The 19,857-nt window shown below is 41.1% G+C and overlaps 1 protein-coding gene across 1 annotated transcript in view; it reads left to right on the top strand.

The window, feature by feature from the left end:
- Positions 1 to 19,463, top strand: part of RXFP2 (relaxin family peptide receptor 2) — a 61,598-nt gene extending 42,135 nt beyond the window's left edge. Inside the window, exons 12-18 of the mRNA XM_030882121.2 lie at positions 538 to 609; positions 717 to 788; positions 2,905 to 2,976; positions 6,685 to 6,914; positions 7,521 to 7,931; positions 15,643 to 15,861; positions 19,087 to 19,463. Of these exons, the coding sequence (XP_030737981.2) occupies positions 538 to 609; positions 717 to 788; positions 2,905 to 2,976; positions 6,685 to 6,914; positions 7,521 to 7,931; positions 15,643 to 15,861; positions 19,087 to 19,346 (1,336 nt within the window). The 3' untranslated portion in view covers positions 19,347 to 19,463. The remainder of the gene's footprint in view (positions 1 to 537; positions 610 to 716; positions 789 to 2,904; positions 2,977 to 6,684; positions 6,915 to 7,520; positions 7,932 to 15,642; positions 15,862 to 19,086) is intronic.
- The last annotated feature ends 394 nt before the right edge of the window (positions 19,464 to 19,857 follow it).

The raw sequence follows: 19,857 nt of genomic DNA on the forward strand, positions 1-19,857 counted from the left end.
TTTCTTCTAAAAAAGAAGTACCATATAAAAGTAGACTAAAAATATGTGAACTTATCCATTCAAGATCATCTGGGCAGATGTCATGTGGTCAAAACTCTCTTAGTTGGAATGCACAATGAGTGGAGACATAGGTCTTGATCTCAGAAAGCTTCTAACGTAGTTGGACAAACAAGATATCACATACATGAACCGAATATGAATCACAGAAACAATGAATGGTTGAAGGTACAAAGAGTACCTAAAACAGAGGGAATTAATCAAAGTAGACATTGAAGCCATGTTGGGAGTGTGTTGGGGAGGGGCTGAGAGGAAACTCCAGATGGGAACTGGATGAGCAAAATGTCACCTGTCTGAAAGCGATGGAAAACATATCCATTTGGCCGACTCACATGACTTTGTTGGGTAACAAGCTATCAGGTTGGTTAAATTGGATTGTATCTTCTGTTACATCAGATGGGATGATGACAGTTGTGAGAAGTGATAACCATGGCATTTATTTCCAATGTAATGGCTTTGGGTTTTCACTGTCACCAACAGGGACCTGTCTAGCAATATGATAATGGAACTACCACCCTACATTTTCAAAGACCTGAAGCTTCTTCAGAAACTGTAAGTCCTTCTTCCCACTGTCATCAGATTTAAATGGCAACATCTTGAGTTTCCAAAATAATAATATCCTCATGCTTGTTTCCTCCTCCCTTCTAATGGTACAAAAGGAATCTGTCGTCCAATCCTCTTTTGTATCTCCACAAGAACCAGTTTGAAAGCCTTAAACAGCTTCAGTCTCTGTAAGTCAAGTGTAACCATATGTTGATTATAATTTTCGTGTGTGTGCTTTACCTAGGACCACATTTATTTTTAAACAGGTATTTGACACACAGGAGGGCTTTTAATTTGAGCATGCATCCTCAGACAGTTGTTAATATCATGATTACCATCAAGTATGTACCGAATGACAACAAAATCTCATTTTTTACCATTCAGTGTGTGTCAACACCATTTCTGTGTTTGAAGCTACATATAGCTCCTTCCTGAAAACAGAATTCATATGGAAAAATCTCTTACAGTTTTCACAAAGAATTAAATTTGCAATAGTTTTGTTACTAAGCAGTCGGTAAAAAAAAATAGCAAATTATATAAGACTTCTCTATTTTTTCACTTTTTCCCTTTCTTCTTTCCTACAACAGTCTACTTATAGCAATCCTCAGAGCATGCTTTTTACTTTTCAATCAGTAAAGAAAATATTATCCCATAAATATGAACATTCAGACAATTAATATTGTTTAGTATTTTAAAATTTCAAACATACTAGATTTTAAATGGTGCCAAGAACTCTGCCAGTTGTTCTTTGAACCGCGTCAGTTCCTCTCCCATGAATAGCCATTGCTGGTTAAAGTTTGGTTTTTTTTTCCCCACAGAGTGCATATTACTTTACCTCATCCCAGCCCAAAGCCTTTCTTCATTTAATTCCAAAGACCAATCCTTAATATCGCTTTTTATTCTTGCTAAATAGTTTTCTGTTGGAAATTAATACAAGATTTAGATTCTCAATAGATATTAGTGAACATCCAATGATGAAAAAGACTTGGTTCCTGCTCTCAAGAAGCCAGAAGATGTGGACAAAACGATCTTCCCTTCACTCACTACGTACTGAATTCCGAAAGGCAAAGTATCAAGTTACACATCGCGCCTTTCTGAAAAGTCAAAGTAGTAACTATTTACCCCATACTTCCCTTTCTTCATTTCTTTTCTTTCTTTAATGTCTCATTTTCTTTTTTCTAAAGATTCATTTATACATTTATTTTACAAACATTTATTAGCCACCAACTTAATCATAGCACTGTCTTGGGTACTCAGTATATAGTAGCCTCTGCTCTTTTGAAAACCACAGACTATTCATCAAATAATCACATATCCATGTAATGGTAAAATTGTGATAAGTTCAGGAGAAGCTAGAGAGCAAAAGAAAGAAGGGGGGGGGGCGCGGAATCCTTTAAAAAGGACTCCAGAGTTTCCTGCAGGAGGGGCCCTGTGATGATTCAGTGGTAGAATTGTTTCCTAAGTCTCATTTCTGACCACCAAGGTCCTCTATGAAGGACTCAGTATGCAAAGGAAAACTCAGAACCTTGTCCAGAAATCCTTATTCAGATTTGCCCAAAAGAAGCTGAGTGAGAATCAAACATCTTTCAAAATAAGCCTTTAAAAAGCAAAAGGTTTCTATCTTTTTAGATTATCGTCTTTCCGTCTATGTTTCCAGAGAACGTGGCAGGCTCCCTTAATTCATGCCATCCTGAAGTGTCTTCTAAGAATCCATATTTGAAGAAGCTTCTGCATAAATGAAGAGTGCTAGGGGTTATCATTGGAGCCCTGTGTGGACATTTTATGGGGTTGGAGGAATTACAGGAATTGTGCTTCCCACTGTTGTCTTAGAAAATGATTGTCCTGAATCGGAGTTCCTTTGATTATTGCTTCCATGGTTTTCTACCTTGAAGATACATAGGCCAGGAAGAAATTACTGTATTTAAATCCAGATTCTGACAAAACTCAGGCTGAAAATATCAAGTCCTGCCTGAAACCCTCTAACTCATATTTCGTGCTTTATAAAATCAAACTACAGAGCCAGTTTCACAATCATACAAATCACAACTGTCATTTTTAAATCAAAGAAATGAATGAACGTGTTTTATTAGAAGGTTGTTCTGCATATGAAAGTGATAAATCAGCTCCAAGTTACCGGAGGCATAAATAGAAATGGCAGTTTTCTAAGACAGTTTATTGTAAAATTTTCATCCTAATTTGAATTTATAACAAGATTTTAAAGCATGGTTTTTAAGATTGACAAAGAATACAATGATTTAAAAGTTAAATCCTAAAAACATGAAGCCTATTGTGCATATTTTCCAGAGACCTGGAAAGGATAGAGATTCCAAGTATAAACACACAAATGTTTCAGCCCATGAAGAATCTTTCTCACATGTATGTATGTATGAAAGAATGGGGAAAAAAGTATGGTGAAATGTTGCCGATGTTCTCTTTTAAACTGTCTGATGTATCACTGCAATGTGGGGTTTTTTAAGTTAATTTATTTATTTATTTTGGGCTGCATTGGGTCTTTATCGCTGCACGTGGGCTTTCTCTAGTTGTGGCGAGTGGGAGCTACTCATTGTTGCGGTGGCTTCTCGTTGCGGAGCACGGACTCTAGGCGTGTAGGCATCAGTAGTTATAGCACGCGGGCTCAGTAGTTGTGGTGCACGGGCTTAGTTGCTCTGCGGCATGTGGGATCTTCCCGGACCAGGGCTCGAACCTGTGTCCCCTGCCTTGGCAGGTGGATTCTTAACCACTGCGCCACCAGGGAAGCCCCTGCAATGTGTTTTTATGCAAGAAAAGTCTTTTTATTGAGAACTTTTTAATTTTGTCACCTTTGGTCCCTGTTCAAATAGAGCTCAATATTATGATGGGCTGATACGAATGATACTTCTCTCTGGAAACATGCTGTTTATCCAGTTGAGGCCCAATAAGAGATTAGGGTACCAGAATGCCACATATGACACAAGATGAGGTCACTGGCTAATGATACTCAGGAGACCTGGAAACATTAATTCACCTCGCATGAGTGAGCAGTCAGCCACTCTAAGTTTTGAGCCCTTAAGAGGAAAGGTGCTATATAAATTCCAGGTGTTGTTTCTGTTACTGAGTGCACTGCAGAACGGAGGTAATTAATCTTTATAGTAGTTCTGATAAGTCACATTAATATATTTGGCTAAAGTGCACTGTGTAAGTTGTCTTAATATAGGAGTTTATGACATGATCATTTCTTTATCAACTGTGTAATCTAATGTGTTCATGACTTCAAAAATCAACCACTGTTATCCACAACAATAGGGAGGATTCGATGTAAGATATCAAGTTGGGATCAGCAAGGGGCTGAAATGGTTGGTGTGAAGGTGACCTTTTGGGAGACTATTTTGTTTATGTCTATGCAGTGGGTGTGATTACCCAAAGACAAGTATCTGATGTATATCCACATGGTTTTCATAACTTCTCTTTCTGTGGCTCTAGTCGATAAATATTTCATGAGGCTCTCATTTCCTTGCTGCAGGCAGAATGTGAAGTCTCCTTAGAACAGAGAAATTCAACCTTTGTAGAACTTGATGGAGAAGCTGCTGCTTTAAATATGAACCGCAGGTTGAGGTCAAGAAGGACCCAACAATTAACAGAAAATGTGTGAACTTAGTTACTTCCCTACTAAGTGACCTAGCGATTCTTCTTTCATCTTCCTTGCCCATCATTTATTGAAACACGTCCACCTGCCAACCAGTGCCCTGGTCCCAGTGGGAGGAGAGGTTGGACCACCGTAAGCTACTTGAGGGCAGGGATAGCCTTCAATATCTCTGTGTGACATACCCAGCTCTAAACCATGCATCATTCATTTGCCATCTAACAAGTATTTGTTGAGTACTTCCCTCATGCCAGGGAGAACACAGGGATGAATGGGAGAGAGAAGTGTCTGCCTCACAGAGCTTCCATTTAGCTTTGGGAACCAGAAAGTAAACTAGTTAACAAATTAATCATTAAGAAATGCTGGGAAGGAAAGGATAGCAAGATAAAGGGAAGGAAGGAGGATGTAGGTAGTTCACCTACGAGTCAGAGATGTGACAGTCAGGCAGCCCTGAGTGGAAGGAGACAATTCTTCCTGGAAGATTCTTCCAGCAAGAGAGAAAAGCAAAAGCACTGCAGTGAGAAGGGGGTGAGCCTGGCTTGTTTCGAGAATTAGAAGGGAGCTGACGTGTCTGGGTGGAGTGAGCACGGACGGGAAGCGCTGAGGCGGATCAGGGTAGCCAGGGGTCCAATCATGGGAGGCCTGGAAGCCGGGGCAAAGTAAAGCTTTCTTTTTTTTTTTTTTTCCCTGCCTCTTTTTTTTTCAAATTTTCTTCTACTTTATTTTTATTTTCACTTTTTTTACTGAGATATAATTGACATACAACATTATAGTTTCCTGTGTACAACATAATGATTCAATATTCGTATATATTGCAAAATGATCACCACAGTGAGTCTAGTTAACATCCGTCACCACACATTGTTACAAATTTTTTCTTGTGATGAGAACTTTTAATATCTACTCTCTTAGCTACTTTCAAATATACAAGACAGTATTATTAACTATAATCACCATGCTGTACCTTATCTTTCAAATGTTTTTAAATTGTTGTATTATATTGAACATCAGAAGTTTTTAAAAAGTGCAGAGGATATAGTATTCATATGTTGAGAACATTGGCTTTTTAAAATAAAACAGTTAATTGCTCTTTTAATTGTATCCAATGGAATTTTTTTTACCAAAGCAATTTTATCTACATATATAAATGTAAAAAATATATAAACAAACTTTCTTTAACTTGCTAGTTTAGCAATTGACTGGGCAGATGACAAAAAGTATTAGATGAAGAGAAAAGAACTAAAAGAGGTGGTGAACGAATATAAAAATAAAATGAGTTTTATGGGAGAAAATCCTAAACATAACAGGTTTGGAGAATGGCAGTAAACCAAATGATCTCCCCAATTCCAGCCCTTCAAGATTCCACACACTTAGACCATAAACACATTGATCACAGACAGGCCTGTATTTTTCTCTGGAAATGGAAATGGTCTAAGTCCTTCCAGGCCCTATTAAGGAATCTGTGTTTAAGGCAGCTGCTTCTCCTCACTTCAATGAGACTGAATTCTAGTCTCAGGGACCTTCCCTTCCTGCCTGTATCAGGGAAAAGAAGGCTAGTTTAAGTGAATATACTTAAAACTAAGTACAAGACAGGAATGTTTTTTGTTTGTTTGTTTGTTTTTTGCGGTACACGGGCCTCTCACTGTTGTGGCCTCTCCCGTTGCGGAGCACAGGCTCCGGACGCGCAGGCTCAGCGGCCGTGGCTCACGGGCCCAGCCGCTCCGCTGCACGTGGGATTTTCCCGGACCGGGGCACGAACCCGTGTCCCCTGCATCGGCAGGCGGACTCTCAACCACTGCGCCACCAGGGAAGCCCAACAGGATTGTTTTAAGTGAGCTACTCCGTGGGTCCCTTATATCCCAAACTGAAGCCCCTGAATGTTTGCTAAAGATCAATTTAACAATGACAATCTACTTTTTTGTAATACCCTAGACAATCATCCAATGTGATGGGGAAAAGTAGAGTCCTGGAGATTTCCCATGCTCATGTCCTCCCCTGACTCACCTCAGACGAGCCACAGCAGATACCTATGTTCTTTAGGTTCTTCACCTTTGAAGGAAGAACACTGCCTAGAGTAATGTAATATTTAATGAAGAACTCTGTAATTACATAATCACTACTAAACAAAAATAACCAAGCCTAGGGGCTTCCCTGGTGGCGCAGTGGTTGAGAGTCCGCCTGCCGATGCAGGGGACACGGGTTCGTGCCCCGGTCCGGGAAGATCCCACATGCCGCGGAGCGGCTGGGCCCGTGAGCCATGGCCGCTGAGCCTGCGCGTCCGGAGCCTGTGCTCCGCAACGGGAGGGGCCCCAACAGTGAGAGGCCCGCGTACCGCAAATAAAATAAAATAAAATAACCAAGCCTAGTGAAGCCACATACCTAACACAGCTGCAGCCCCAATAGGACTGCAACTGTCGTTTCTGTGTCATTGCTGTAAAGTGACTCTTTTTTCCCTTTGACTTTAGTTATTTCAAAAACTTTCGATACTGCTCCTATGCTTCCCATGTCCGAATATGTATGCCCTTGACTGACGGCATTTCTTCATTTGAGGACCTCTTGGCTAACAATATCCTCAGAATATTTGTCTGGGTTATAGCTTTCATAACCTGCTTTGGAAATCTTTTTGTCATTGGCATGAGATCTTTCATTAAAGCTGAAAACATGACCCATGCTACGTCCATCAAAATCCTTTGTTGTAAGTATGTTTCCTATATAAATGAATTAAGGATGTCTTCGGAGAGCTGTGCTCTAGATTATATTGGCATTCAGCAAATGGCGTTTAATATGAATTATATATGCTGGGCAGTTTTTTTAAAGTATGAAGGTACTATTGTTCTCTTTGGCTACTCTTTTCTGGATTGCATGAATCTGCAGTGAGTTATGTCTTCAAAATGGGGTAACAGGGAGCCGATGAGTTAAGGGATGGATTATAGAGGACAGGTTGTGGGTTGCAGAACTATGTTTTGTTTAACCTTCAATTGCAATAGCATCCATGCTCCTCAAGCCCAGAAAATTATTCCTTTTATTAACTGTGTTAGTAATATCTTCTACTGTTTAAAACCTAGACCCCCCCATTCCCCTGCAAATTATCTCCCCACCACCATTTTTTTCAAAATTATAAAACAAAGATGCAGTGTAGTACCTTAGAAATAGTACACCTTTTGAAGCCCATTGGCTTCTAGGCACTATTGTAGGTTTTCCGTTAGTTCATTTAATACAGGAAGAAGGAAGCAGACCTAAATCAGAAAACTAAGACGGAGATGCTGGAACTACCAACATACATTCTATGACTCTTCAATAGGTGCGGACTGCCTGATGGGTGTTTATTTGTTCTTCGTTGGCTTCTTTGATCTAAAATACCGCGGGCAGTATCAGAAGTATGCGTTGCTGTGGATGGAGAGCTTACAGTGCCGCCTCCTGGGCTTCCTGGCCGTGCTGTCCACCGAGGTCTCCGTCCTCTTGCTGACGTACTTGACTTTGGAGAAGTTCCTGGCCGTCGTCTTTCCCTTCAGTAACATCCGTCCTGGAAAACGGCAGACCTCGGTCATCCTCATTGGCATCTGGATTGTGGGATTTTTAATAGCTGTGATTCCATTTTGGAAGGAGGATTATTTTGGAAACTTTTATGGAAAAAATGGAGTATGTTTCCCACTTTATTATGACCAAGCAGAAGATATTGGAAGCAAAGGGTATTCTCTTGGAATTTTCCTAGGTAAATTATATTTTTCATTTCCTGGACAAACATTATTTTTGTAGCAATACCATGGATTTCAGTAAAGCCATAGTTCTCCGTTTCAGAAAGTAAATAAATATAGTCAAGACTGTTTCCTTTTTTAAAGAAAAGTCCTTGCTGTGTATTTATAGGAGGTTTTATTAAATTTTTTATTATAGAGATTTAGTGTGGAAAGCAAACACATACTGTCAGGATCTCTGAATGATCTTTTTATTATCTGTAAGACCCTTTGATTTCATGTTCATACAAAGTGACAATGAGCTGGAGGAATTCTAGTTCACTGCCTTGTCCTGTGACGCTACCAAGTTATTTGAGCTCATTTTTTTACAGTATAGATATGAGCTAAATAAATAATAATAAAATTCTTGAAACTGACTAGCAGGAGATTATCTGAATGGAAATACCAGGAAGGTTTATTACCTTTTGTAAATGCAGTTCCAAAGTCCGCAACGGAAGGGTGCTTAATAAAACTCTTCGCTTTTTAGTTTTCTTAATTCTCCCTAATTAAGGAGGGAGAATGAAGGGTTTTAGAAAAGAAAACGCTACCTTTTCTATTATAAATGAATGAGAAGTTTAGCCCTTAAAGATTAAAAAGACATTTAAAATTGTCTAGTAGGTATCTCTCTTGCTTAAAACTAAGGCCATTCCCATGTCCCCTCTTTAACTAGGGCAGTATTATCATTTTGATTCTCCCTTCTCATCTTGTCCCCTCAACTAAGAAGTCAATAAGCTCCATCATCCTTTCGTTTTTTTTAATATTTGTTACCTGTTTTTTTAATTAATTAATTTATTTTTGGCTGCTTTGGGTGTTCGTTGCTGTGCGCGGGCTTTTTCTCGTTGTGGTGAGCGGGGGCTACTCTTTGTTGCGGTGCGCAGGCTTCTCATTGCGGTGGCTTCTCTTGTCGTGGAGCACAGGCTCTAGGCGCGTGGGCTCAATAGTTGTGGCTCACGGGCTCTGGAGTACAGGCTCAGTAGTTGTGGTGCATGGGCTTAGTTGCTCTGTGGCATGTGGGATCTTCCCGGATCAGGGATTGAAGCTGTATCCCCTGCATTGGCAGGCAGGTTCTTAACCAGAGCGCCACCAGAGAAGTCCTCATCCTTTCTTTTTCATCAAATACTTTTCCCTCGAAATACACCTTTGCCTTCTCTTTCTTCCAGTCTCTACCTACTGCTGTCACCTTTGCTTAAAGCCTTATGACCTCTGCCCTGAATTATTACATTAGCCCTCACTGGTCTTTTGGCTTCTGGGGTCTTCTCTTTCCTTCTTATCTGTTCACTACATGAGTACCAAAAGGACTGAGTATCTTCTGCTCAGAGACTTTCAGGAACTCCCTACAACCAAGGACAAGTTTAAATTAGTCACTTAAAGCCCATCACAAAATGGTCCTAACCACCCCTCCCAGCTATTCTCCATCTATTCCTTCTCTTCTTCCTTTGAAAAAGAAAACACTTTATTTGCACCATTTTAATAATACTCCTCAATAAACCCTAGTTGACAGCCATTTTTTCGCGGCTATGGCACACCTACAATGTTGTAAGCCATTCCTGGCATAGGTGCACTTCGTGGAAACCCTCTCTCCCTCACACACACATATGCACACACACTACTGTACGTTCATTGGTTCAGACAGGATTTATTAAGCACCTCCTATAGGCCAGGCACTATTTTGGGAACTGGAGAAAAAACAGATTGGCCCCACAGATCTGCAGCCAGAAAGAAGGATGAAGACAAGGAAACACGTCCTCATGTCACAGGCTGACAGATGCCACGAAGGAGGAGTACAGGATGTTCTGGGAGCCCCAGATCTGAGGATCAGGGAAGACATCCCAGTAGAAATGAATCCAAACGGAGGCCCAGAGGATGAGGACACATTAGCCAAGTGAAGGCAGAGGTCGTGTTCCAGGAGCTAGAGACCCACAGCCAGGGAAAAGACCCGGATAAAGGGCAAAAGAACTATCATCTATTGATATGATCATATGGTGTTTCTCCTTCAATTTGTTAATATGGTGTATCACATTGATTGATTTGCGTATACTGAAGAATCCTTGCATTCCTGGGTTAAACCCCACTTGATCATGCTGTACAATCCTTTTAATGTGCTGTTGGATTCTGTTTGCTAGTATTTTGTTGGGGATTTTTGCATCTATGTTCATCAGTGATATTAGCCTGTAGTTTTCTTTCTTTGTGACATCTTTGTCTGGTTTTGGTATCGGGGTGATGGTGGCCTCGTAGAATGAGTTTGGGAGTGTACCTCCCTCTGCTATAGTTTGGAAGAGTTTGAGAAGGATAGGTGACAATTCTTCTCTAAATGTTTGATAGAATTCGCCTGTGAAGCCATCCGGTCCTGGGCTTTTGTTTTTTAGAAGATTTTTAATCACAGTTTCAATTTCAGTGCTTGTGATTGGTCTGTTCATATTTTCTATATTCCTGGTTCAGTCTTGGAAGGTTGTGCATTTCTAAGAATTTGTCCATTTCTTCCAGGTTGCCCATTTTATTGGCATAGAGTTGCTTGTAGTAATTATCATGATCCTTTGTATTTCTGCAGTGTCAGTTGTTACTTCTCCTTTTCTATTTCTAATTCTATTGATTTGAGTCTTCTCCCTTTTTTTGTTGATGTCTGGCTAATCGTTTATCAATTTTGTTTATCTTCTCAAAGAAGCAGCTTTTAGTTTTACTGATCCTTGCTATCGTTTCCTTCATTTCTTTTTCATTTATTTCTGATCTGATCTTTATGATTTCTTTCCTTCTGCTAACGTTGGTTTTTTTTTGTTCTTCTTTCTCTAATTGCTTTAGGTGTAAGGTTAGGTTTTTTATTTGAGATGTTTCTTGTTTCTTAAGGTAGGATTGTATTGCTATAAACTTCCCTCTTAGAACTGCTTCTGCTGCATCCCAAAGGTTTTGGGTGGTCCTGTTTTCATTGTAATTTGTTTCTAGGTATTTTTTGACTTCCTCTTTGATTTCTTCAGTGATATCTTGGTTATTTAGTAGTGTATTGTTTAGCCTCCATATGTTTGTATTTTTTACAGATTTTTTCCTGTAATTGATATCTAGTCTCATAGTGTTGTGGTCAGAAAAGATACTTGGTATGATTTCAATTTTCTTAAATTTACCAAGGCTTGATTTGTGACACAAGATATGATCTCTCCTGGAGAACGTTCCATGAGCACTTGAGAAGAAGGTGTATTCTGTTGTTTTTGGATGGAATGTCCTATAAATATCAATTAAGTCCATCTTGTTTAATGTATCATTTAAAGCTTGTGTCTCCTTATTTATTTTCATTTTGGATGATGTGTCCATTGGTGTAAGTGGGGTGTTAAAGTCCCCTACTATGAATATGTTACTGTCGATTTCCCCTTTTATGGCTGTTAGTATTTGCCTTATGTATTGAGGTGCTCCTATGTTAGGTGCATAAATATTTACAATTGTTATATCTTCTTCTTGGATCGATCCCTTGATCATTATGTAGTGTCCTTCTTTGTCTCTTGTAATACTCTTTATTTTAAAGTCTATTTTGTCTGATATGAGAATTGCTACTCCAGCTTTCTTTCGATTTGCATGGAATATCTTTTTCCATCCCCTCACTTTCAGTCTGTATGTGTCCCTAGGTCTGAAGTGGGTCTCTTGTAGACAGCATATATACAGGTCTTGTTTTTGTATCCATTCAGCTAGTCTGTGTCTTTTCATGGGAGCATTTAATCCATTTACATTTAAGGTAATTATCAATATGTATGTTCCTATTACCATTTTCTTAATTGTTTTGGGTTTGTTATTGTAGGTCGTTTCCTTCTCCTATGGTTCCTGCCTAGAGAAGTTCCTTTAGCACTTGTTGTAAAGCTGGTTTGGTGGTGCTGAATTCTCTGAGCTTTTGCTTGTCTGTAAAGGTTTTAATTTCTCTGTCAAATCTGAATGAGATCCTTGCTGGGTAGAGTAATGTTGGTTGTAGGTTTTTCTCCTTCATCACTTTAAATATGTCCTGCCAGTCCCTTCTGACTTGCAGAGTTTCTGCTGACAGATCAGCTGTTAACCTTATGGGGATTCCCTTGTGTGTTATTTGTTGTTTTTCCCTTGCTGCTTTTAATATTTTTTCTTTGTATTTAATTTTTGATAGTTTGATTAATATGTGTCTTGGCGTTTCTCCTTGGATTTATCCTGTATGGGACTCTCTGTGCTTCCTGGACTTGATTAACTATTTCCTTTCCCATATTAGGGAAGTTTTCAACTATAACCCCTTCAAATATTTTCTCAGTCCCTTTTTTTTCTCTCTTCTTTTGGGACCCCTATAATTCGAATGTTGGTGCATTTAATGTTGTCCCAGAGGGCTCTGAGACTGTCCTCATTTCTTTTCATTCTTTTTTCTTTATTCTGCTCTGCAGTAGTTATTTCCACTATTTTATCTTCCAGGTCCATTATCCATTCTTCTGCCTCAGTTATTCTGCTATTGATCCCTTCTAGAGAATTTTAAATTTCATTTATTGTGTTGTTCATCATTGTCTGTTTGTTCTTTAGTTCTTCTAGGTCCTTGTTAAATGTTTCTTGTATTTTCTCTATTCTATTTCCAAGGTTTTGGATCATCTTTACTATCATTACTCTGAATTCTTTTTCAGGTAGACTGCCTATTTCCTCTTCATTTGTTAGGTCTGGTGGGTTTTTATCTTGCTCCTTCACCTGCTGTGTGTTTTTCTGTCTTCTCATTTTACTTAACTTACTGTGTTTGGGATCTCCTTTTCACAGGCTGCAGGTTCGTAGTTCCCATTGTTTTTGGTGTCTGTCCCCAGTGGCTAAGGTTGGTTCAGTGGGTTGTGTAGGCTTTCTGGTGGAGGGGACTCGTGCCTGTGTTCTGGTGGATGAGGCTGGATCTTGTCTTTCTGGTGGGCAGGTCCATGTCTGGTGGTGTGTTTTGGGGTGTCTGTGGCCTTATTATGATTTTAGGCAGCCTCTCTGCTAATGGGTGGGGTTGTGTTCCTGTCTTGCTAGTTGTTTGGCATAGGGTGTCCAGCACTGTAGCTTGCTGGTCGTTGAGTGGAGCTGGGTCTTGGCATTGAGATGGAGATCTCTGGGAGATTTTCGCCATTTGATATTACATGGGGCTGGGAGGTCTCTTGTGGACCAGTGTCCTGAACTTGGCTCTGCCACCTCAGAGACACAGCCCTGACGCCTGGCTGGAGCACCAAGAGCCTGTCCTCCACACGGCTCAGAATAAAAGGGAGAAAAAATAGAAAGCAATTGAGAAAGAAGATAAAATAAAGTAAAATAATATAAAATAAAGTTATTAAAAGAAAAAATAATTATTAAGAAAAAAAATTTTTTAAGTAATAAAAAGAAAACACACACACACAAAACGGACAGACAGAACCCTAGGACAAATGGTAAAAGCAAAGCTATAAAGACAAAATCACACACAGAAGCATACACATACACACTCACAAAAAGAGAAAAAGGAAAAATAATATATATATATCTTTGCTCCCAAAGTCCACCTCCTCAATTTGGGATGACTCGTTGTCTATTCAGGTATTCCACAGATGCAGGTAACATCAAGTTGACTGTGGAGATTTAATCCGCTGCTCCTGAGGCTGCTGGGAGAGATTTCCCTTTTTCTTCTTTGTTCTCACAGCTCCCAGGGGCTCAGGTTTGGATTTGGCCCCGCCCCTGCCTGTAGGTCACTTGAGGGCATCTGTTCCCCGCTCAGACGGGACGGGGTTAAAGGAGCAGCTGATTCGGGGGCTCTGGCTCACTCAGGCCGGGGGGAGGGAGGGGTATGGATGCGGGGCGAGCCTGCGGCGGCAGAGGCCGGCGAGACGTTGCACCAGCCTAAGGCACGCCGTGCGTTCTCCCGGGGAAGTTGTTCCTGGGTCATGGGACCCTGGCAGTGGCGGGCTGCACAGGCTCACAGGAGAGGAGTTGTGGCAAGTGACCTGTGCTCGCACACATGATTCTTGGTGGCTGCAGCAGCAGCCTTAGTGTCTCATGCCCGTCTCTGGGGTCTGCGCTGAAGCCGCGGCTCACTCCCGTCTCTGGAGCTCGTTTAGGCGATGCTCTGAATCCTGTCTCCTCGCGCACCCCGACACAATGGCCTCTTGCCTCTTCGGCAGGTCCAGGCTTTGTCCCAGACTCCCTCCCAGCTAGCCGTGGTGCACTAGCCCCCTTCAGGCTGTGTTCACGCCGCCAACCCCAGTCCTCTCCCTGCGATCTGACCTCCAAAGCCCGAGCCTCAGCTCTCAGCCCCGCCCGCGCCGGCGGGTGAGCAGACAAGCCTCTCGGGCTGGTGAGTGCTGGTCGGCCCCGATCCTCTGTGCGGGAATGTCTCCACTTTGCCCTCTGCACCCCTCTTGCTGTGCTCTCCTCCGCGGCTCCGAAGCTTCCCTCCTCTGCCTCCCGCAGTCTCCGCCCCCGAACGGGCTTCCTAGTGTGTGGAAACCTTTCCTCCTTCACGGCTCCCTCCCACTGGTGCAGGTCCCATCCCTATTCTTTTGTCTCTGTTTTTTCCTTTTTCTTTTGCCCTACCCAGGTACGTGGGGGAGTTTCTTGCCTTTTGGGAGGTCTGAGGTCTTCTGCCAGCGTTCAGTAGGTGTTCTGTAGGAGTTGTTCCACGTGTAGATGTATTTCTGGTGTATCTGTGGGGAGGAAGGTGATCTCCGCATCTTACTCTTCAGCCATCTTGAAGCTCCTCCCTTATTTTATTCTTAACTAAACTTTTTGACAATAGGCCTGAGATAAATTAATTTTGTGAAATTCTATTTATATGAATATATAATGAGATTCCATGGAATATGAAATCTTTTGGATAAAAACAATGGAACACCTTGAATTTGTAGAATTTTTCCCTAGACTTCACCAGTCTTACATACAGTCTAATCAGATGAACATTTTTTAAATAACTTTGAAATTATATGGGAATTTTATGTTCACTATAAGGAATAAGATGATCAGTTTTAGGATTTTTATGATAGCAAGAATATAACAGAGCAACAAAGAAGTCAGCATTATACGATAATGATAAGTGAGAATCTTCTGAACATATTTGACCCTAAAAGAGTAATTTATATAGTTGAATTTTTAATTTTTCTGTTATTCCTTGTTTTTCTAAAACAAGTCTCAAAGGTTCTGAATTTTAGTTTAGATTACTGTGGGCAATCTGAAGAAAAAATAAAAATGTATTTTAGTCCTATGTATTATTTTTTGAAAACCAAAAATCATAAAAAATAATGTTTCTGAGGCTGTTGTCTTCTTGATATTCCAAGGATATCTTTTTCATATTTATAAGTTAAAGGGATAGGGGCGAATTGATTTCTTGAGCTGTGCATGTGATTACAGTAATCCCTTAAGGTTTGAATTTGCAGAGAACTAAAAATGAAATAGCTGTTTTCCTGCTTTAAAAAAGCTAAAATTTACCTCATGATATATGTAGATCTGAATTTCAAAGTCTACAATTCTTGGAAAAGTGTTTACGTATTTAAAATAGCTTTTTGATCTGGCAACCCAGATCAAAAAACCCAGTTTTTTTAACTTGTTCCAGTTTACAGCCTTGGATTCAGGGTTTTAGCTGATTTACCACTGGGTTTATAACAAGAATGCTTCCTGGAAGTACAGGGGAGGGGAAGAGGCACCATATTGAACATCTAAGTAACACAGTATTTCTACTGTTGATTTATACACCTGAGATGTTAAGAGGTGTGCTTTTCCCAACAGGTGTGAATTTGCTGGCTTTTCTCATCATTGTGTTTTCCTATACTATTATGTTCTGTTCCATTCAAAAAACTGCCTTGCAGACTTCAGAAGTGAGGAATAACACTGGAAGAGAGGCGGCCGTCGCAAACCGTTTCTTTTTTATAGTGTTCTCTGATGCCATCTGCTGGATTCCTGTATTTGTAATTAAAATCCTTTCCCTCTTCCGGGTGGAAATACCAGGTCAGTCCCTTCTGTTATTCCCAAGTACGTTGTGCTTTCTTATGCCCTTTGTTTGACGAGGCGAGAATACAGTCTGTCACATATAGTAAGTTCTGCATAAATACCTACAACTTGAATACAAAGGTTTAGGATTTCCTAAGTGTTTTATAATCAGTATTCTAAGATAGGAGCCGAGTAATGGTGCAACCCAGACAAGAATAAAAAAAAAAAAGGGGACAGAGGAAAACTAAGTCTTAGTGTCTTGCTTCCACTTGGGCTACATAGTGATGCTTCACCAAGAGTACCTAAAACAACACAAAATATACGTGTCCAGGTTCCACCCTGGGCCTCTGAATTTAGTCTATAGGGGCCAAGGCCTCTACATGGGTGCTTTGTGATTCTAAGGTGCACACCCCTGATTAAGAACCACCGGTCTATTTCATGGCCCTAGCCACGTGGTTGTCACACTGTGCCCTGTGGAGGTCTAATGTTCCATGCAAGTGCCTATCTAAAAGGCCACACCCCTACTTCAGCCAGAGAAAATCACCTTTCATTAGTTAGGATTTTGCTTGAAGGCCTTTCTGGGACCGAGAAATTGTAGCCATCCTAGGGTCCCCCCAGGGCTTTTGCCCAGCCCTCAGGGAAACAAACTTCGGGATCATCTTCAACTCACTTCTTCAGCCTATTGCAAACCTATTTGGAGTGTTCCTCCAGGGCAGGCACTGTCTTCTTCATCTTGGTAGAAGATGTTTTCAGGACTTGTACCAGAGGAACATCTTTAACAGTCATCTTATTTTATTCTTAACTAAACTTTCTGACAATAGGCCTAAGATAAATCGATTTTGTGAAATTCTATTTGTATGACTTTATCATGAGATTCCATGGAATATGAAATCTTTTGGATAAAAACAAAAGAAGTGTCGAGCATGGGGTTGACACATCAGAAGCCCTTATAAAAGAGTGATGAATGTACAAGTAACAAACACCTGCAACTATTTATGTCCCTCTGCCTTGCCAAATGCCTCACTGCAAAATGACATACAACATTTGCAGCATCCCCTTAACCTCTGAGCTTAGTCCCACAACAAGGTTTTCTGATAGCAGGGGTGGTAATCATTATTCTTGGAGAGAGTCTAAGACATTTTAGATCATGGTATGGAACTAGAACAGGAAAAAAAATCATGAAAATGTTGTTGGGCCACACATTGGTCTTTCTCTACATTTTATAGTTCAGTCCTTTGAGGTTCGTCTTGAATACCTCAGTGCACCTAGGAGAGAAGTCTACCACACTTGACTAAGCCCCTGCTCGCTTGCCCAACTCCCCATGGTGTCGTAGAAATTGCTACATTCATGGACCTAAATGGCCGCTGTCCCCACCCTCCAAGAACTCTGGGGTCTGCTCCATCATGGTAGGTCACTGAGAGTACATGGGGTCAGCCCCAAAGATAAGCTGGCTTCAGCCCTCCCATCTCAGGACTTACCTGCTAACCTTACATCAGTGAGTCATCCTGAGACAAACAGGAAGTCTCATTCCTGATCACAACCTCCTTTCGGGACACAACAGACAAAAAACAGCTGACTGTTTTTCTTCAGTCACAAACTGTTCATATCTAATTTTTTTTAAAATTAAAGACAGATAATATAGTAATATAAAACTTCATTTAATAAATCTAAGGTATGCTAAATACAAACGTATTTCTTCCGTATTCTTTCCAGTTAAAAAGAAATAAGGAAAAGAAAGAGAAGACGGGGTGGAAAAGAGGAAAGGCAAACATAGAAAAAGGAGAAGGGAGAGATCAAAGGGAAGGAGGAAAGGGCAGATAAAGTCAGAGAAGAAGTGGAAAAGTAAACGGGAGGAAGAACAGACGGGATGTAGGGAACAGAGCAGGGCTAAGAGAAGAACAAGCAACAGTGTCTGAAGGATAAGAAATTTACAGGATGGGGAGGGAAGGAGGGGGTCACAAAGGAGAGGGGGAGAGGAAGGATGCTAGGCTTATGTCCAGCTCTCACCTGAGATGGCAGGTCTCAGACTTTTGAAGATGGGGGAGGAGACAGCAGAGTGTGGTGGGACTGGAGAACCCCAGGTTGTGAAAATGGTTGTCCACAGAGCCGGCCCAGCTCACTGACTTCAGTCATGTAAGTTATCGTCAGCCCCTTTCACAGATAAGGCAGTTGAGGTCTGGGGAGCTTAGGGGATTTGCCCACAGTCACACAGCTAAGAAGTGTGTAACCCTGGGAGCAGGCTCTGTTTAAGGGAGAAAATAGATTTCATCCTAACCAAGCAACTGATGTACCGTCGGCCCTCCGTAGCCCTGCGTTCCAAATCCATGCATTTCAACCAACTGCAGACGGAAAATATTGGAAACAAATTTCCAGAGAGTTCCAAAAAGCAAAACTTTAATTTGCCTTGTGCTGGCAAATAGCATTTACATTGTATTTACAACTCTTTACATGGCTGTACCTTGTATTAGGTGAAGTAATCTAGGGATGATGTAAAGTATACGGGGGGATGTGCATAGGTTATATGCAAATACTATGCCATTTTATTTAACGGACTTGAGAACCTGTGGATTTCGGTGTCTGTGGAGCTCCTGGAACCACTTCCATGGTGGATACTGAGGGACAACTGAATTCAGAAAGGACACTGCCATCCAAAATTTCTCCTCACTTTTTCTGGCATATTTCCCTTAATATTCTATTAGCCTTTGTAAGCCTTCACACAGAAGGAATTCGTTGAGTTTGGAGATATATTCTTTTTTGCTCTTCAAATCTTCTGACTGCACTCTGAATATAGCAGCGGGGATATGAGGGCGGGGCAGGAAGACCTTCAGGACTGAAATTCAGACCAAAGTCAGAGCTGACTCTGGACCAGAACCTTCTAGTTCTGGACACTGTCCTATTGATTATGAATTATTTCCTCATTTTCTTATTTTTCTATAAGAAAGGGCAATGAAAACAAGAAGAATACATTATGTATCAATTTATAGTGTATGAAGTGTTTTCACATATCTCCTCCCACGTTGTTTCATAACAACGTGCGAAGTCGTTTCTGAAACTCAGAAAAGTCGGTGGTAGGACCTTGAATTCGTAGCTCCCGTGCTCTTCCAGCAGAGAGCTTTTCCATGAGGTGAGAGAGGACATAAACAAGCCACATAGCCGTCTCAAAAGTAGCTTTGACGATAAAATGTTATGTGTCTTGTGTCTATGAAAACCTCAGCTTTCTTTCACACTTCGTTTCCTTCTCAGAAACAATCACTTCCTGGGTCGTCATTTTTTTCCTCCCAGTAAACAGTGCCTTGAACCCAATCCTCTACACTCTCACAACCAGCTTTTTCAAAGACAAGTTGAAACAGCTGCTGCACAAACATCAGAGGAAATCGATTTTCAGAACTAAAAAAAAAAGTTTGTCTACATCCATCGTGTGGGCCGATGACTCGTCTTCAGTGAAACTTGGGGTTTTGAACAAAATAAACCTCGAGGAGAATATAGTGAAACCAGCTTCCTAGTACTGGTTTTGGAGCACTGGACTTTCAATGGACTACCTAAAAAAGCACAGCATTTGGAAGATGACATCTGCAGTCCTTTTCATCTTTACCAACGGCGACCCTTTCTGCACAGACAGCACGGCAGGATGATGTCAGGCACTGCATTCCGGTGGCAGCTGTACTGTTTATCAGCTGGGCTGAGAACTGTACCTGAGAGTTCTCCTCACCGACATGCCTGAAATGCACAAGTGAAGCCATAAATAGTAGGCTGATAAGCAGTTGTTCTCTAGCTCGTCAACGCGGCCAACCTACCAGCGGATGCCCACACGTTGGCGCTGCGTGGTCTGTTTTTAAACTGAATTGTGCTGTCCATAAAATAAAAACAGTCACGACATCTAACACTAGCGTGACGGGAATAGCATAAGCCTAACATCTCTCTCCTTGCTTTTCCAACGTCAAGTGAAATCATCAGCATCCTGCTGAACTGATAGCGAAGGATTTCCGAGATGTCCACCCACCTCAAGTCCTGCCC

This window comes from Globicephala melas, chromosome 18 (genome assembly GCF_963455315.2).
Source record: "Globicephala melas chromosome 18, mGloMel1.2, whole genome shotgun sequence".
In the NCBI taxonomy this organism is placed as follows: domain Eukaryota; kingdom Metazoa; phylum Chordata; class Mammalia; order Artiodactyla; family Delphinidae; genus Globicephala; species Globicephala melas.